Source organism: Panthera uncia, chromosome F1 (genome assembly GCF_023721935.1).
Source record: "Panthera uncia isolate 11264 chromosome F1, Puncia_PCG_1.0, whole genome shotgun sequence".
NCBI classification, from domain to species: Eukaryota; Metazoa; Chordata; class Mammalia; order Carnivora; family Felidae; genus Panthera; species Panthera uncia.
In genome coordinates, this window is record NC_064813.1 from 38,670,189 (window position 1) to 38,687,132 (window position 16,944).

General features: G+C 55.3%; 1 protein-coding gene across 1 annotated transcript in view; it reads right to left on the reverse strand.

The window, feature by feature from the left end:
- The window catches only part of CACNA1S (calcium voltage-gated channel subunit alpha1 S), a 65,403-nt gene that overhangs the window by 14,234 nt on the left and 34,225 nt on the right, over nt 1-16,944 (reverse strand). The window contains exons 17-28 of the mRNA XM_049634325.1: nt 14,617-14,749; nt 13,833-13,962; nt 13,463-13,522; nt 11,793-11,899; nt 11,257-11,344; nt 10,913-11,020; nt 8,528-8,580; nt 8,124-8,270; nt 7,449-7,650; nt 6,811-6,969; nt 5,352-5,462; nt 4,553-4,636 (exon numbers count right to left, since the gene is read on the reverse strand). Coding sequence (XP_049490282.1) covers nt 4,553-4,636; nt 5,352-5,462; nt 6,811-6,969; nt 7,449-7,650; nt 8,124-8,270; nt 8,528-8,580; nt 10,913-11,020; nt 11,257-11,344; nt 11,793-11,899; nt 13,463-13,522; nt 13,833-13,962; nt 14,617-14,749 — 1,382 coding nt within the window. The remainder of the gene's footprint in view (nt 1-4,552; nt 4,637-5,351; nt 5,463-6,810; nt 6,970-7,448; nt 7,651-8,123; nt 8,271-8,527; nt 8,581-10,912; nt 11,021-11,256; nt 11,345-11,792; nt 11,900-13,462; nt 13,523-13,832; nt 13,963-14,616; nt 14,750-16,944) is intronic.

A 16,944-nucleotide genomic window follows, 5' to 3' on the forward strand; every position in this document is an offset into this window, starting at 1 on the left:
ACGAATGGCTAGTGGCTACCGGACTGGACAGAACAGAAGATTTCTATCGTTACAGAAAGTTCTAACAGGCAGGGTTGCCCTAGTCTGCTCCCCGGTTTGTAGGTCAAGAATGTAAACCAACATTCAAATTTGAAGTCTTAACATGACTTCAGGGAAACATTATTAGTACATCTGCTCCTAAAAATCCAATAATGACCGATGCCCTCTGGGCCCTCCACCACCAAAGAAACTGTTTTGATTTATCCAGGCTTCCTCTACACAGATCTCAGGCTGTTTATTTTGGCTGTTTGGGGTTCTCTCTTCTAATTTTGCTGGTGAGAATCAAACCATGAGGCCTTTGGGATGCTATTTCCCAGTGGAAACCCAAAATGGATGGAAATCTACAACACCCACCTACCCACCTATGCATGCACACTCACGCACGCACACACACACACACACACACACACACACACACACACACTGATTTTGCCCAGGACCTATCCAGCCCTTAGTCTGCCCCACCCCCTCAGGATCTGAGTAGAGCTCTGTCATTGTCTTTCTGCACATGGGGGTGAACAGGATTCCCAGGCCAAGCCCTTCCCCAGACAGCGAGGCAGCCAAGTCCCCAGAAAGTGCTGTTCCTGCCAGGGCTTCAGCCTAAAGGAATCTCAGGCTGAGGGCTCCTTCCTCACAGGCTCCAGACTCTTCCTCAGCTGCTCCCCCACTCCCCGCCCCCCCTCGGGTGTCTTTAGTGCCAGCCCTCTCCCCCACCTCTCCATAGGATTCACCCCTGGGCTGGCAGACCGTAAAGTGCTTATCATCAGGCAGCGGAAAGTTAAGAAGCCCTACGCATGGGTAAGGCTCCTGGCTTTGGGGCTAGTCCCCAGCTGGGCACCTCCACGGCCAAACCGGCCACCTCTGAGCAGAATCGCACTATGGCCACGGTTAGGGTGGCTCAGAAGGCCGAGTGTTCTCCACATCCTTCCTAGGATACTCCTCCGCAGGCACTCTGCCCAGAGGGAAGCCGTCTTTTGAGTTCTGTCTCTGATTCCTGGATCTCCTCTTCCCTGTCCCCTGCTCCCCTCTTTCACCCTGCAGTGACCCTCAGCCATCTGCCTCCCCACTCAGCCTGGACGTTTGTCCTGCCATTTCTATAGCGCCCTTGCTTGCGCTGAGACGCTCTACCCAATGTGCCAGCCCTCGAGACCACATCAGGGGTCTGGTCCCTTTCCTCGAGCATTACTCCAGGGTGAAACTGAGCTCACTAGGCCCGCCCGAGACCCCGTCGTTCTTCCTGCAGATGGACTCATCACATTGGCTATTCCTCAAGGGTCAGTTCCTGCACTCACACCCGCTGTCCTGTCCTCACTTCCAGCGGAGGATTCTGCCTGCTGCTTCGGACACGCCTGTGACTGCCCAGGATGAACGCCCTCTTCCCTCCGCCCCACCCCCCTGCTCCCTTGCACCCTTCGTGATTCTTGCCACCTCTGCTTACACTCTTCCTCTTCCAGTCTTCTGACTCGTGTCCTTTGCCGTCGCCTCCGAAACTCTAATCCCTTCCTCAACAATCTCTTCTCTCACATGTTGTGAATTTCCCCTCTGTACTCGCTCCGTCTATGGTCTCCCTTTCCCTGTATTAATCAACATCCACTTTCCAGTAACTACCTCACCTAACCTCCTGGCAGAAACTGTTTCCTGTACTCACAGCTGCTTGATGTTTTTTGGGTTTTTTTTCTTCTTATCACTTTCTGGTCACTGCTGCATCCTTTTAACTGGTTTCAGCCCCACAGTGTGCCAGTCTGTCACCCTGCTCATGGATGGCTTCCAATCACAAACCCTATGGCCTTGCTGGCTTCAATTCTGCAGGATCTCAACTCCTTCGCAGCTGGCTCATCCCACCCGAGGCTTGAACCGTCACCTCCATGCATCTGGGACCAGCCCATGTTGATGGAGCTGCCACCATGTGCCAGACGCAGAGTGACACTCGGCTCCTCTCCTGCATTTCCAATGACTTGCTACCCGTTTCCACTTGTGTACCCAGCATCCAAACCCACAGCACCAGAACAGAATCATGGTGAGTGCATCACCCCAAGTCCTTCTCTTCAGGAGGTGCTGAGCCACCTTGGGTTCCTTCCTATGGCCACAGGGTCACATTCACCAAATCCTGCTGCCTCTGAGCTTTTCTGTTCCTCTCCTGCCATCCGAGCCCTGACTCTCATTGCTTTATGCCCGTTTGCTTTGCACACCCTCTTTCTACTATGGACGAACTACAGCTTTCTGAAATCCAGCTTCTCCCCTGGGACACCGGGTCTTAAGCCCTTTGATTTATTCAAAGACTTTGTTCCAGTAGTTACCTCCTTACTACCAGATATTTGCAAAGCCTGAGGATATGCTCCCATTTTTCTTGTTTTTGTTTCTGTTTTCTTCCAGTTTATTTATTTTGAGAGAGAGCAGGAGAGAGGCAGAGAGAGAGAGGGTGAGAGAGAATCCCAAGCAGGCTCCAGGTCGTCAGCACAGAGCCCAATGCAGGGCTCAACCCCATGAACTATGAGATCGTGACCTGAGCCAAAATCAAGAGTCAGAGGCCCAACCGACTGAGCCACCCAGATGCCCCTTCTCCCGTTTTCGAGGAAACTCTCCTTGGCTCCACATTTTTCTCTAACTCCTATTTCTCTCCGTAGCAAAACACCTCAAAGGAATTGTTCCATTCTTTGCTCTCCCTTCCCAGCCCACCGCAACCAGGCATTCTTCCCCATAATTCTAGTGAAACTGCTCCTGCCAAGGTCCCCGTTGCCAAAATTCAAGTCAATGCTCAGCTCTTATCTTCCTTGACTTTTCTGTTCTCCTTGATCTCAGGACATCACTCTCTTTTGGTTCCCCTGCCTCAGAGGCCAATTCTTTCTTAGTCTGTTTGCTGGTTCCTCCTCGTCTCTCCAATCACTAAACACGGGAGCATTCCAGGGCTCAGCCTCCGGATCCCTTCTCTCTAAATACCTTCTCCCTTCTCCGCAGATCTCGTCCATCCCCACAACTTTAAATACCATCTTCAAATTTATACCTCCAACCCACCCTAGCCTCTGAGCTCCAGACTCATAAATCCCAGCCTACTGGGTATCTCCTTCCGAATGCCTCGTAAGCATCCTAAATTATCGTGTCTAAAACAGAAATTTTGGCTTCTGCCCCACACCTGCTTTGCAGCAGTTTCCGCATCTCAGTAAATGGAAGCTCAACTGCTTGGACAAAAATCCTGGTAGTCACCCTCGATTTGTTTCTCTCTCTCTCTCTCTCACTCTAAATCAAGGCCAGCTGCAAATTCTGTCAGCTCAAGCTCCCAAATAAATAGGATGTGTCCAATTCTCACCACGTCCACAGCTAGCCCCCTAGCCACCATCACCTCTCACCTGGTTATCACAACACCCTCCTGGCGGCTCTCCCTGGGCCAGCCCTGTGTCCCCCACAGCTTTCTGTCAACACAGCAGCCAGAGGGATCCTTGAGAACTAAAGTCAGACCAGGTTTAAGCCCTCCAAAGGGCTCTCATCTCTCTTAGAATAAAACCCAGGATCATAACCATGGCCTTCAAGGGCCTAAGGGATCTGGCACCTGCCCTCTGTCTCTGACCTCATCTCTACCCTTCTCCACTCCAGCTACAAGGGCCTCCTCCTATTCCTCAACCTCAGGGCCTTTGCACTCACTTGTTTTTCTCCCTACAACACTCTGTGCCAATACCTGCATGGCTTACCCCCTTGCTTTGTTCAGGTTGTCACTCAGATACCATCTTGGCACCAACCCTTCATTCCCTTCCAGTAAGTTTTCACCCTGGTTTATTTTTCTTTATAACACACGCTGAGCATATCTGCCATGTTAGAGAATTTTTATCGTCTGTTGGCCTCCGTGTTCTTGTTTATTTCTCTATCTCTAGCATGGGTGGGAGGTACTCGATAAGTATTTGCAGACTAAATAAATAACTTCCTCCATAACAGCTTTAGTCCTTCTACTGCTTTGTTCCAAACCCTCTGGTAACTTCCCATTGTCTGCCACATAAAGTTCAAGGCCCCCTCGCCACTGCTTACCTCTCCAGCCATCCCTACCCCCCCCCCCCCCCCCCCCCCCCGCCTCGTCCCTCTTCTGCACAGTCATGTGTTTCTGCTAAACCGGACCTCTGGGTGTGCCCCGAATCTTCTATCATTCATTTCCTACTCTGTGCCTCCCCTACAGCAGCTCTGCCTGTGGTGTTTGCTCTTCTCTCCACCTCTGGTCACCAGCTTGCTTTCCTTCAGGACCCACCTTCAGCTTGTACCACCTCCGTGAAGCCTTCCCTGACCGCTCCACCCAGAGGAGACCTTTTCCCTTTCATAACAGCTCTTGCCTTGGACAGCCTGGTGCGTTCACGATGGCTGCCTAGAATCTGAGTTATCCGTCTGCTCTGTAGGCTGTGACTCCTGTCATTTCCAACTCTGTAGACCCCCAGGGCGCCATGCTGCACACACAGCAGGCACCCCACAAATGTCTATGGACTGCACAAGTGCTTGCACCCCACCCCGGGGATGGCTCTGTTTGCCTGATACTCACGTCAATTTCACTGAGAATGACATCGATGATGCTGCCGATGACAATCAAGAAGTCAAACACATTCCAGGGGTCTCCAAAATAGCCCTGGGAAGGACAGCAATGGGAGAACCAGGGGGTGAGCTCTAGGGGGAAGGAGTTTTGGTGGCCAGCAGAAGGTGATGGTCCCCGTCCAAGGTAATGCAGAATGGCCAAGCCAGGCCAAGGTGGGGTGCGCGTGGCCCCACTTTCCATTAGTGCTCCTGCGTGCCCACCCACTCCAGTACCCCTCTCCCTTGGGCTCTGTAGTTCCCTTCCTCCAGAGCATAAGGTGGTCAGAGAGGAGGGACAGAATGGTTGAGAACTCAGGATCTGGGATCCTGATCCGGATGGGGAACTCCTTCATCCTCCCCAGCTTTGAAGCCCTGTCTGGAGCTCGCTAGTGCAGACCTTTCAGAGTGTGGCTGGGCTTGGCTGGGCTTGGCCAGGTGGGAGTGGGACTGGGGAACCAAAGACACAGCGAGATACTCCCCCTTCAGAAGCCTAAGGGCAGGCAGGGAACATAAGGCAGGTTCAACAAAGGGCTTGGGGAAGAGGCAGCCAACATCTATTCGGTCATCAGCCAGTTCTGGCAGCCTGAATATCTTGCATGCCTTATGCCTTGTGTCTAAAGGTGGAAGTAAGCAAAGGGGTGAGCAGGGCGGCACCAGAAGTGCTGGATGAAGGGGCTTTCAGTAGAATGACACTGGGGTAGGGGCGCACGAGAAGTGACCTGTCCTGTCAGGTGCCATCTGCTCATCTTGTCCTGTGCCCCAGCACTCACCCTGGCCTTGAACGCCATGAGCTTGAGGACCATCTCCAGGGTGAAGATGATGGTGAAGGCCACGTTGAGGATGTCTGAGATGTGGTTCATCTCCTCTGACTGGTTGTAGTGCTGTGGAGAGGCACAGGAGAGGGGGCTGGAAGGGCCCAGTGGCCCTACCCCGCAGGTTGCATCCCAGAGCCCCATTCTCTTCCCAGGCAGCTCCCAAACCTCTTCCTCAGGCTTCCTGCCCACTTTTTTGAAATCTCCAAAACCCAGATGCCTGTTTTGGCAATCCCCACCAAGTCTAATGGATCCCCCTCTCCCCAAAGAGACAGCAAGAGGAGGAGGAGAGGTCCTGCTGAGCAGGCTGGTCTACGCGTGGGACTGCAAGGTCAGAGCTTATTTCCAGATCTGTTATGGGATGACCAGGAGGGGAGGCCCCTCAGCAGGACTCAGTGACAGGTTCCATCTAGTCATCTGGGCACAGAACTGGGAGAGAAGAATGCTGATTCCAGAGCTGGCATTATCACCAGCTACGGGTGTACAGGTGGGCCACCGAGCTCACCAGGCTGACACTCGTGCACACTGTCCCCCGGGATGTTGAAGCAGTCAGAGCAATAACCTTAGCCCCCTTGACCCAGCACTGTGATGCTCCTTAATTCTGTTTCCTTATATAACCTGCCAGGAACCTCGTGGTCTTTTTGGAAAGTTGATGAACTCCCGCTTCTTCCATAACCCCCCCCCCCCCACCAGGTAGTTCAGAAGGATCTGGGGGCTGCCCCCACCCCACCCTGTCTTAGCCAGACAGCCTAATTCTGCTGCCCAGCTCAGCCCAAACTTAAGCCATTGCTCACGATCCTCTGTATGACCTGGCCCTGCTGGCCCAGTGATTCACTTTCCATGTCCTCATCACCTGGCAATGCGGAGTCCTGTTGTTGGATGTGTCTGCCTAGGGCCAGGAAGCCTAGCTGTGCAATTCTATTTATACGGGGCTTAAGGGATCTGATGCTTAATTAAGGTTTGCTAACGATGCTGCTGATTGTGATATTGTCTATAAAGTACGCTCAACTCCTAAGAGACACCTGTTCTGTGAATATCAAAGCCATTTTTCTTGAGACTGCAGCCAAGATTCCAGCCAACTCAATCACGCAGATTTGCAACAGCCGAAGATAAACTGAGAAGGCACTTCCTACTTCCCACGCGGCCGTGTGCTTCTGCACAGCTATCTCCTGTTTGCAGATTTGTGCAGCTATTTGTATGTCTGAATGCCTTCTTAATAAACTACTGGGTGCCTGGCAACCAGGCCTGGGCCCAGGGAACTTCTCTGTGCCCCGCAGTACCTCACCACACGGTGCCTGGCACATAGGAGGTGCCAGGAAAAGTATACTGGGGGAAGGAGACGGGAACCTTGCCCTGCCCACCTGCCCCGCCCCTGGCCCCAGTCCATCCGGCCCTTATCTCCTGGGGGCGCCCTTACCTGCATGCCCAGGCAGATGGTGTTGAGCATGATGAGGGCAAACATCAGGTACTCAAAGTAGGAGGAGGTGACGACATACCACACCCGGTACTGGTATGGGTTTTTGGGGATGTAGCACCTCAGCGGGCGGGCCTTCAGGGCATATTGCACACACTGGCGCTGAGACACAACACCACAGGGCAGGTCAGCACTGACGGCCCCTCCCTTGCTCTCACACTCACATGCATGGGCTGGAGGGAACCCTGCATTCCGGTCAGCCAGGAGCAGCTGTGGCCAGGAACTCGTGGCTGACGGGCTCTGCGGGACTGTTTAGGGGACGAGTCCCAGTGGGCCTGTGGGTTCCCCTTGAGTTATCCCGGCCCATTTCTAACATGGCTGTAGCCCCACCCAGGGGCTCTGAAGGACTAGCCTTCTCTGGGCATCGCGAGGGTTCCACGAGAAGACTCCCACAGCACCAACTTGTATTGCTTCATGTTGGGGATGGGTTGGGGATGGGGTAGAGTGTATGCAGGCTGGGTCTGGGCACGAAATGGAGGTTCTGGGGTCAACCCCGGGCCCAGGACTCTTCACTGGTCAGAGCCTAGGGCTCAGGCTGGCAGGAGGCCTGCTGAGTCCGCTCTCCACCTCAGCCCAGGCACCTGGTTCTTGTCCAGTTCACAGTTCTTGTACTCAGTCTCCCCCTGCTCCTGGAAGGTGACAATAACGAAGCCCACAAAGATGTTCATCATGAAGAAGGCAATGAGGATGATGTAGATGATGAAGAAGATGGCCATCTCCACCCGGTTGTTGTAGACGGGGCCTGTGTCTTCCTTGTATGAGTCTATGGCCTGGTAAAGCAGCCTTGGGGTGGGCAGAGAAGAGACTGGTTGGACAGGGGTGATGAGGCAGAGAGCCAGGCCAGGAAGGACAGGCTTTCTCTCACTGGCCACAGGGACCCGAGGGAGCTTTCTGAACGATCAAGCACCAGGAGGGAAGTTAGGACCATGCCAGAAAAGATTGGGACAGGTCCTGGAAAGGGCCTGCCTTTCCGTGGGATGCCCCATCTACCCTAATCAATCAGTAGGGCTCCCCACATGGGCACAGAGGCCTACACCTGTTGGGGGACTGGGACATTCTGTCAGAGTGCCCAGGTCAGGATGTCTTTAGGGTGGCCGGTCAACACACTGGTCCCACACACCCTCCCAGCTGGTGGGTTTGTTGAGCGCTTACCGCGGGCCTGGCACGGAGTGGTGAGGGCTGCAGAAGGGCAAGATGGCTCCCTGGCACTGCCCCCACCATGCCCGCATTGGACCCAGGCCCCAGCCCTCACTCACTGAGGCCATCCCTCAAAGGTGGAGACCGTGAAGAGTGACATCATGGCCGAGAGCACGTTGTCGAAATGGAAGTCGCTGTGTATCCACTGGCAGGGGCGCAGCTCCATCTGCGTGGGGTCCCCATCCTTGTACACATAGTAATAGCCCCTGGGGTGGGGAGGCTCAGTCACTCCACTGTGCATGGCTGGGCTGCCCCCTCCCCACCCACATCCTCTGATCCCCTGTAGACTGGGGACCAGAGGGGACACTGCTGGGCACTCCCTCACCACAGTTTCCCAAGGAAGGACCCTTTAGAACACGCTTCCTGGGCCTAGGGGCTCAGGTTCCCCAGGTCCTCCTCGCACAAGGTCCCCCACGCAGTGGCTGTCCCACCTCGTGCCCTCAGCCAGCAGAGTTCAGCCCACCTGCACTCCTTCTCTGTCATCTTGGATAAGTCATTACAGCTGAAGAACTTCCCCTGTGTCAAGAAGAGGGAGGGAGGGAGGGACACACATTGTCATGGAAACAAGATTGAAAACTGGGCTACGAAGTGAATAGCGGCAGGGCACGTGGAAAGAGGGCCCCAGCACTGTCTTCCTCCTTCACCATCATCCCTTCCCTCAGCTGCCCCTCGGGCTTCCCTACCAGGCCCGAGGCTGTCGCGGCTGAGAAGCCAGTTCCTGAACAGGCTGGGCCTGAGGGGAAGGAAATATGGATACAGCTTGGCCCTGCCCCTCCCTCAGGGAGCCCCCTGCCTCCCATTGCTACGGGAAGCCCTCTTGAGGTCTCCCCATGACAGACCAAGAAGGGCTGCCCCCCCCTTCCTTCTCCTGCCAGTGGGGCGGCCACAGGGCACACGGGGCACAGTAAGAGTTGCAGGGACGGAGCCCAACCGGGTCTTGAGGGCACAAATCATCTCAAAGTGGAACGGGGGTCCCACACCCCCACTCGGAGGCCTGAACAGGCGGGCACTGTGCCCCCCTGTGCTGATTACAGTCAGAGCAGTTTCCCTTTTTGTCTACATCACAGACTGGGCACCCACAGAAGAGTCTGTGTGAAGAAAAGGAGTGATCGCCAGGCCCGAATGGAGCTACATGAAGCCTGAAGTTCACGGCATCTGGTCGAGTCCCCTCAAAGGCCCAGAGAAAGAGCTGCCTCAGCCAAGGATACGGGACTGGCTGACGGCACAGAGGCCCTGCCCGCTGCAGGGTTTTGCTGTTCCAGCCATATCCCCCTTTACGGTTGCCAGAGCAGAGGGGTGAAGGGGAGGCAGGTGACATTGGGGGAGAAGCAGGGAGAGGACACAGCTGTCACTGGGCAGGTTTCTGGGCACTTGAAACAAAACACCCAATTTAATATGGGAAGCAAACTCTTGATGTAATGTGGAATGTATGCGAAGTTTCCACAGGGTAAAACGTGGGGTAAAATGCCACTTGTAACTGATGTCTGGGCATTATCTGAGTGGGCAGGAGCTGGGGGTCTTTTGATGAGAGACTACAGCACAGGGGTCGGGGCAGGGGTCGGGGGGTTGAGGGACAGCTGCTCTTGCCTGGAAGGCACACAGGAGCCAGAGGAGGGGGCCGCTCCTTCGTTCCTCCAGGGAGCATGTCTTGTGGGCTGCCTATATGCCAGGCCCAGGCTGGGTGCCAGGGTCAGGGAGGAGTGAGACATACACCCAGCGCCCCTAGTAGAGGAGGGGGCAGGGCTCGAGGGGAGGGGCAGCCCTCTGCTGGAACTAGGAGGGGAAGGTCACACGCCAATCATGGTAACTGAGGTTTGAAGGCTAAGCTGTCTCAGTCTGGATGCGGTTTCCAAGGGGATGCCTCCACCCCTCCAGGACAGTAACCAACAGGACGCATCTCCCTTAAGGTCATCAGGGAACCCCACCTTGACTGCTCTCCCCCCAAACCTGCTCCTTGCCCACAGGGAGGGACTTGGGGGTTTGCTTCATGACCCCCTCTCGGCCTTAACCGAGATGCCGGCTCAGAGAAAAATGCTCCACAAATGCTGTCGAATGAATGAATGACGGTACGATGATGTCAGTGCCCAAGTCTGACTGAAGTTACGTCATCGTGGTTTTCATGCTTCGGGGGACAGCAGCGGTTTGGGTCATGAAAGGAAATGTCAGGGTGTTGGAATACTGGGATACCAATTTCTGTGTCCTGCAGATGGTATGAAGGGCAGAGGCATCCAGAAACCAGCTCGGTGGAAGGGGAGACTTGCGGGGCTGATTCCTAGAGAGGAACTGCATAGCTGTGTCCTCCCAGGAAAGTGAGGACAGAACGAGGCGGCTCCCAGGGTAGAATGATGGCCTCCCTCCCTCAGAAGCTCCTGGTAGATATGAATGATGCCAGCCACACCGGCCAGAAGCACGGGGTGCTGAAGTCCAGCTGACGGAAGAAGGTGGAGTGGATGGGGGCTAGAGGTAGGGGGCATGTTTTAGACAGGCCTGGCAGGATGGGAGGGGTGGGGGAGGTTGATAACGGGGAGGGGGGCTGACAGGGTCCGGCAGGTAGGGGAGGGGGCTTGGTCCTCAAGGAGAAGCCACGGAGAGCCAGGAAGACAGCAGGTGCAACGGTCATGGTGGCCAGCAGAGCCACTGGGGCCCGGAAGGGGCATCGCCTAGGAAACCTCATCCAGACTCCAGGTAGCTTAGCCTCACAACTCTGTGCACTCGAGGACATCTGCTTTCACAGTCCGGGGCTCCCTTTGCTTAGAGGGTGGGGAACGGGCTGGCTCTTGCCTTGGCCTCAGAGCTGGCACCCGAGCTGCGGAAGGGGGGCAAAGCTGCCCGGGCAGGTGGGGCTCACCTTGAAAAGCTGGACGCCGATGCAGGCAAACATGAACTGCAGGAGGGTGGTGACGAGGACGATGTTCCCGATTGTGCGGATGGCCACAAACACACACTGCACCACGTGCTGGGGAGGGACACCAGGTCGGCAACATCCCGCCCTTGCTATCCCCTGCTGCCTCCCAGCTAGGTGGGGGCAGAGGGAGCTTCGTGGGGAAGCATGGCCGCCCAGCCTCACCCCTACCCCCGTTTGGCAAAGGGGGTGCAACACGTGCCCCAGCGACGGCTGGGCGGAGGTTTCCAGGATCAGGCCCTTGCAGCCTCTCTTTTCCTGCTCCTGGGGTCCCACCCAGGCCCTCTCACCTTCAGCCCCTTGGCTCTGTTGATGGCCCGCAGGGGCCGGAGCACCCTCAGCACCCTCAGGATTTTCACCACGGAGATGGCGCTGGACCTGGGGGAGGCGGCGGGGGGTGGGGGGTGAGGGCAGCCTGCTCCAGCCCTCCACCTGCCCCCGGCCTCTAGTCCTCCACATCTGCCATCTTTCTGCCTGAACACAGTCCCCTCGTTCCCCACCCTTCCCTTAGGCTGCGCGAGGACCCCACCCCCGGATAAAGCCGCCTCCTGCCCGGTGGTGCAGCACAGTAAGGGATTCCTCCATGGGTGGCTACAGGCTCTGTTTCTCTCATCAGACTGGGGGCGACCCAGAGGTAGGGACTGCAGCCCCTCCTGCTAAGCACTGTCACTTCAGTCCAGTTGGTGACACCCTAGGGGACCCTGGACCCCCATCAATGGCTCTGAGAATCCCTCTCCTTGCGGCTTGGTGCCCACCAACGAACAGTGGGTGGGACTCTGCTCTGAGGAGGGGTCCTTGCCCGGGGCTGGCCCCTGCCACTGCTCACTCGAGTCCCATGGAGATGAGGGACACGGCCACCACCAGCAGGTCCAGGATGTTGAAGTAGTTGCGGCAGAAGGAGCCCTTGTGCAGGAAGGCACCGTAGGTCGTCATCTGTGGGGAAAGCCAGCATCCTGGGTGGGTGGGGGCGGTGGGGAGCTTGGGGACGGGCGTGTCCCCACAAAGAAGGGCTTCCTGAGGGAAGATCTGCCTCAGTCTGCAGAGGCAGATGGCTGCCAGGAAGTCTCTACCCTTCACTCCACTCCTTGCTGTGTCCTAAGTGCTTTTTCTCCCATTCTCTGCTCCCAGTTCTGGAAACATGAGGACTTCTCATGGGCAGCTCCACCAGACTTTGCTCTCTGAGCTTGTCTCTTTGGTCAGATGCCATAGGGCGCCCCAGTCTCCTTCCCCACGGGGCCACAGAGTGGGGAAGCCCTGGCCCTTCTCTCCCCTGTGGAACATGATAAAATTCCTCTTCCTCCTCTCTGGGAAGCTTCTTCAGAAGTAACCTCTGCCCTGAGGATTGCTGAGTGAGGCTGAACAGCCCCTTTAGGACTGGAAGACCTTCACCAGGCCCGGACCCCTCTCCCTTCCCCATTGTCCCACCTTCTCGCTGTTCCTTCAGCTTCTTTCGTGTACTCTGTGATGATCTCCCAGGCCTTTTGTGCAAACACGCTATGCCCTTGAAGTCTGATGAGTCTGAAGCCTTTCCTGGCATTCAAGGTGATTTCTTCTCAACTCGCCTTCCCAGGCTCTGTTTTCTGTGCTATATCCCAGCCCAAAAGGACCACTTTCTCCTCTCTGAGCACGTCTGAACCACCTTCTCATAATGCATTTGCCATTTTCTGTCCTCCTGGACTGCCCCTGTTATCCCTCCCTAACGAACTCCTGGCCACCTCTAATGCCACCACCTCCAGGAAGCCCTCTTGGACCTCAGGGAAGCCACCATCCCTCTGCTCAACTGCTTTAGTAGTCAAAGGCCTTGAAATAAAGAACTGCCCTGATTTCAGGTTGCAGCCTGCTCTAGGCTATTCCTTCTGCAAAGCTCCCCTCTCCCTTCTTCATTCATGAAGGTGAAGGCTGGGGCTACTGGGCCCCAGATGGGCCCTCCCTCTGCCTCTGAGACCCTCCACGGTGATGGTGTGAACCCAGTGTACCTGCCTCGAGAATGAGAGAGCAGTGATGTGCTGTGGGTAAGGAAGGGGGAGCTACGATGGGACAGAGCTGCCAGAAACCCATCTAGGGCAAAGGTCACTTCTCTGGGGATTCCCGGGAGATGGCTTTTAGTCATTGGTAACAAAGGTCTAGGAACAAATCACGGCTCCCTGGGTCTAAGGCTAATTGTGCCTTCACTATGGAGGAGGAATGCCCGAGGCTTTATAGACGCGGACGTGCTCACTGAGCTGTGCTGAGAGGTGCTCAGCTGCAGGTTGGTCGTACTTCATGTCCCCACCCATGCACCTGCTCACCTCCTTGCCCCAGCTTACGAGCAGAAACCCCATCTGCTCCTGGGTCCCGCGAGTCCCTCCCTGTTCTCCACTTTCTTCTTGCTTTTCCCTCACCCCCGCCACCCAGCCTGTGAGCGAGTGCCGGGCATGTAAGTTGGAGCCACATGAGGTCTGCTATCCTGGCCTGGAGACACCACTCACCCAGGCTGTCCCACAAGCCTTCACTCACCTTGAGGACAATCTCCACAGTGAAGACAGAGGTGAATGCAATGTCGAAATACCCAAGGATCTGGTGACAGGGCAGGGGAGAGAGAAGTCGGTGAGAGGAAGAACCGAACAATGACATCATCACTGTCACCACCATCACTATCATCATTAAAACTAGGCAACAAGAGCCTGTCACGTTACACGCTGAGACAGTTCAGGACCGGACCGGGCAGTCTTACCCCTCCAGGGATTTAAACTCTAAGAAACTCTGATGCCTATGGCCACACAGAGCCTACAGCTGAGCTCGGAGCCCCAGAGGGAGGTGTCCGGGTGGCTGAGGCCTGGGGTAGGGAGGGGTGCTGAGCTGGCAGAAGGCACAGGCCTGCCATCACCTGATTCCTCACGGACTCGGCCCGGATGGGGTCCTCCGCGGCCAGTGCGGCACTGCTGAGCAGGATGAAAAGAAGGATGAAGTTGGTGAACCAGGTAGCGTTGACAATGCGATGACACAAGACACGGATCCTGGGGGAAGATGGCCAGGGGGTCAGGGGAGCTGTGAGCCCCTGGGCACTCGGGCCTCACCAGCCTCGGTCCCACACACAGACGGTGGAACCCTCCCTCCCGGCTCGGTGGAGAAGGCTAGCCCGCACCTCAACTGTCCTCTGGCTGGACACGCAGGGGCCCTGCCCCTCATTCTCTCAGCGCGGCCCTAGCCCCCTCTCCCGCCACCCGTCCCCTCCCCCAGTACTCCTCCACCACCCTCTGGTTTCCCCCCAAAAGAATGGACCCGGCCGATCTCCATCCACGAAGCAGACAGATGAAACTCCCTGAAGACTACGGGCGATGTAGATTTTAAAGGTATAAAAGTGTGAAGCCAGGAAGAAATACAGCCTCACCGGGTTCTCATCCCCTCATCCTGGCTAAAATTGCCCTCAGAAGGGAACTAAAATATACAGTCCCTCTTAGGAGTCAGTATTTGATAGGGTTTAAGGCACTGCTTCTCCCAGAGACACCAGCATTTTAAACAGGGCACAAGATCTTAAGTTAAAAGAGTCATTTTCTCATGGTGTAACTGTAGGCCCAAAGAATCGGCAAAAGGGGCCTTTTTAGAGCAGAAGCCGTCCCTCTTCGAGAGCCCCATCAATCACCCTGCGCAGCAGCCAAGAGACTACCCACTTGTTGGTGGGGCTGAAAATGAAGAAGGAGCTGGCTTCTGGGATGGGCACTGCCTTCTCTTTGAGCTGCAGCTCAGCCAGCGGGCGTGGTCGGGGGCTCACTGGGATCTCGGGCTCATCTTCCTCATCATCTCCTGTCGGGGAGGGAGAGAGAGACATTGGGGGCGTCTTTACAAACCTTACTGCTCCCCCAGGTCTCTGTGCTCTGAATCCAACCACGAACCCCCAGCAACCAGCAAGTGAAGGTGGTAGCAGGCCAAGGCAGGGCACGAGGATGTCAGCAGAGTCCAGTTTACACAGCTCCCTTTCCCCTCAGGGAACAGATTTGAACCGTCAGGGGAAAATGGCAGCCCCAGAACCTTCCAGAAGTGGGGCCAGGAGCAAAGTCAAGGAGCCTTGCTGTCTCATCTGCTGTCTCAGGGCTGGACTCACCCCATCCCAAGTGCTCACAGCTGGGAGACTGGGGGGTTGCGGGGGGTGGTCTCTACTTCTGATGAGACCTGAGCTGTGGTCCAGGCTCTGCCCCTGACTTGCTGTGCATGCTAGTTACGTTTCTGTCCTTCCTGGGCTTCAGGTCCCCAATTTGTGAAATCGATCAGGGGAAGGAGGCCTGTTGAAATAAATAGGCTCTGAGCTCCTCTCCTGGGTTAGAATTCTAAAAATGATCATTTCAGAGAGAAACTGCCAGCATGGGAAAAAAGTCAATATTCCTTGAGCTTCGGCCAGTCCTCAGCACCGAGGCAGATACCGGGGTGGGAGGGATCGAAGAGGAAGACATAGGTCCTCTAGGTTCACTTGCTAGGTCCCATGGCTTCATGAGACAGCTGACTACCTGAGGTCTTCAGCTGGGCTTAGCAGGGGGAGCCAAGGTTCCAGTGATCAGACTGGGGGCACTGTCCAAAGTTGGGCTGTCCCTCTGTTGGGCTCTGTGCTGATGGCTCAGAGCCTGGAGCCTGTTTCAGATTCTGTGTCTCCCTCGCTCTCTGCCCCTCCCCCACTTGTGATCTGTCTCTGTCTCTCGAAAATAAACACTTAAAAACATTAAAAAAGTGGGGCGGGGGGACCTGGGTGACTCAGTTGGTTAAGCATCCCACTTAAGCTCAGGTCACGATCTTACGGTTCGTGAGTTTGAGCCCTGCGTCGGGCTCTGTGCTGACAGCTCGGAGCCTGGAGGCTGCTTCCGATTCTGTGTCTCCCTCGCTCCCTGCCCCTCCCCTGCTCATGCTCTGTCTCTGTCTCTCTCTCAAAAATAAATTAACATTAAAAAAAATTTTTTTTGAAAATTGGGGTGTCCCTCGATATGCAGGTCTTTCCCAGGCCCTTGTTTCCCTCACCCCATCGCCACCTCATCCTTACCCCTGCTGGCCCCTGGCAGAGCCCCTCGGGGAAGCCAAGAAAGAACCACTAGATTCTTCTGTCTCCATTGTGGCAGCCTGCACAGGCTCACAGCTCCACCAGAAACCCCCCTTCTTCCCTTCTTATAATGAGAAAGTGTTAATTCTTAGAACTAACATTTGCTTTCTTTTTTCCTTTGTCTATGCCCATTTTGTTAACTTCATTTTGTCCTAAGCCATTTCAAATCGTCTTTGGAAAGAAGCAGAATAAATGTATTCAACCTCTTTGGTAAGAGCTCTCTTCCAAATGCTCACCCCACCTCCCCTCTACCGTCTACCCTCCCCCCTTCTTTCCAACCCTGTTCCCTTTCCTTAACCTCTGATTTCCTGAGTCAGTCATCTCCCCTGCACACCAGCCACTCCCACCTGCTAGGTGATGGTTGTTAGATGAAACGGCTCAAGATGAATTATTTTAAAACCCAACTATTCACTTCTGGCAGACATTTGAAGAGATATGATTAGCCCTGTCTTGATCAGCTCCATTCTCCCCACACATCACTTTGCAAAATTCTTTCATGTGTTCACTTACTCTATTTATTGAGTGCCTACTCTGTGCCATTTGGAGCACAAAAAGTCCCCCCCCCCCCCGGAGCTCAGAGTCACTGGGGCAAACAGACGCTAATCAGCTGATTCCACAATTTCCTGAAACTGCACCAGTGACTCAGTGCTCCAAGGACCCGTGAGCGAGCTAAGAGAGGACCTCAGAGCTTTTGGCCTCCAGGGCTCTGCCAAGCGGCCTCTGTGAACCTATGTGTTCCCGCCTGCAGCAGCCACTGGTTACTTACATTTGTGAGACGTTTATAGTTTGTCTGTGGCTGTGCATTACCCTCCTGCCCACCCTATGCTTGCCTCCTTCATTTCAATTCTCCCCGCAGTGCAAGCCATGGTTCTGTTTATTCCTGTACCAGTCCAGCCCCAGCCCTGCTGGATGCTGG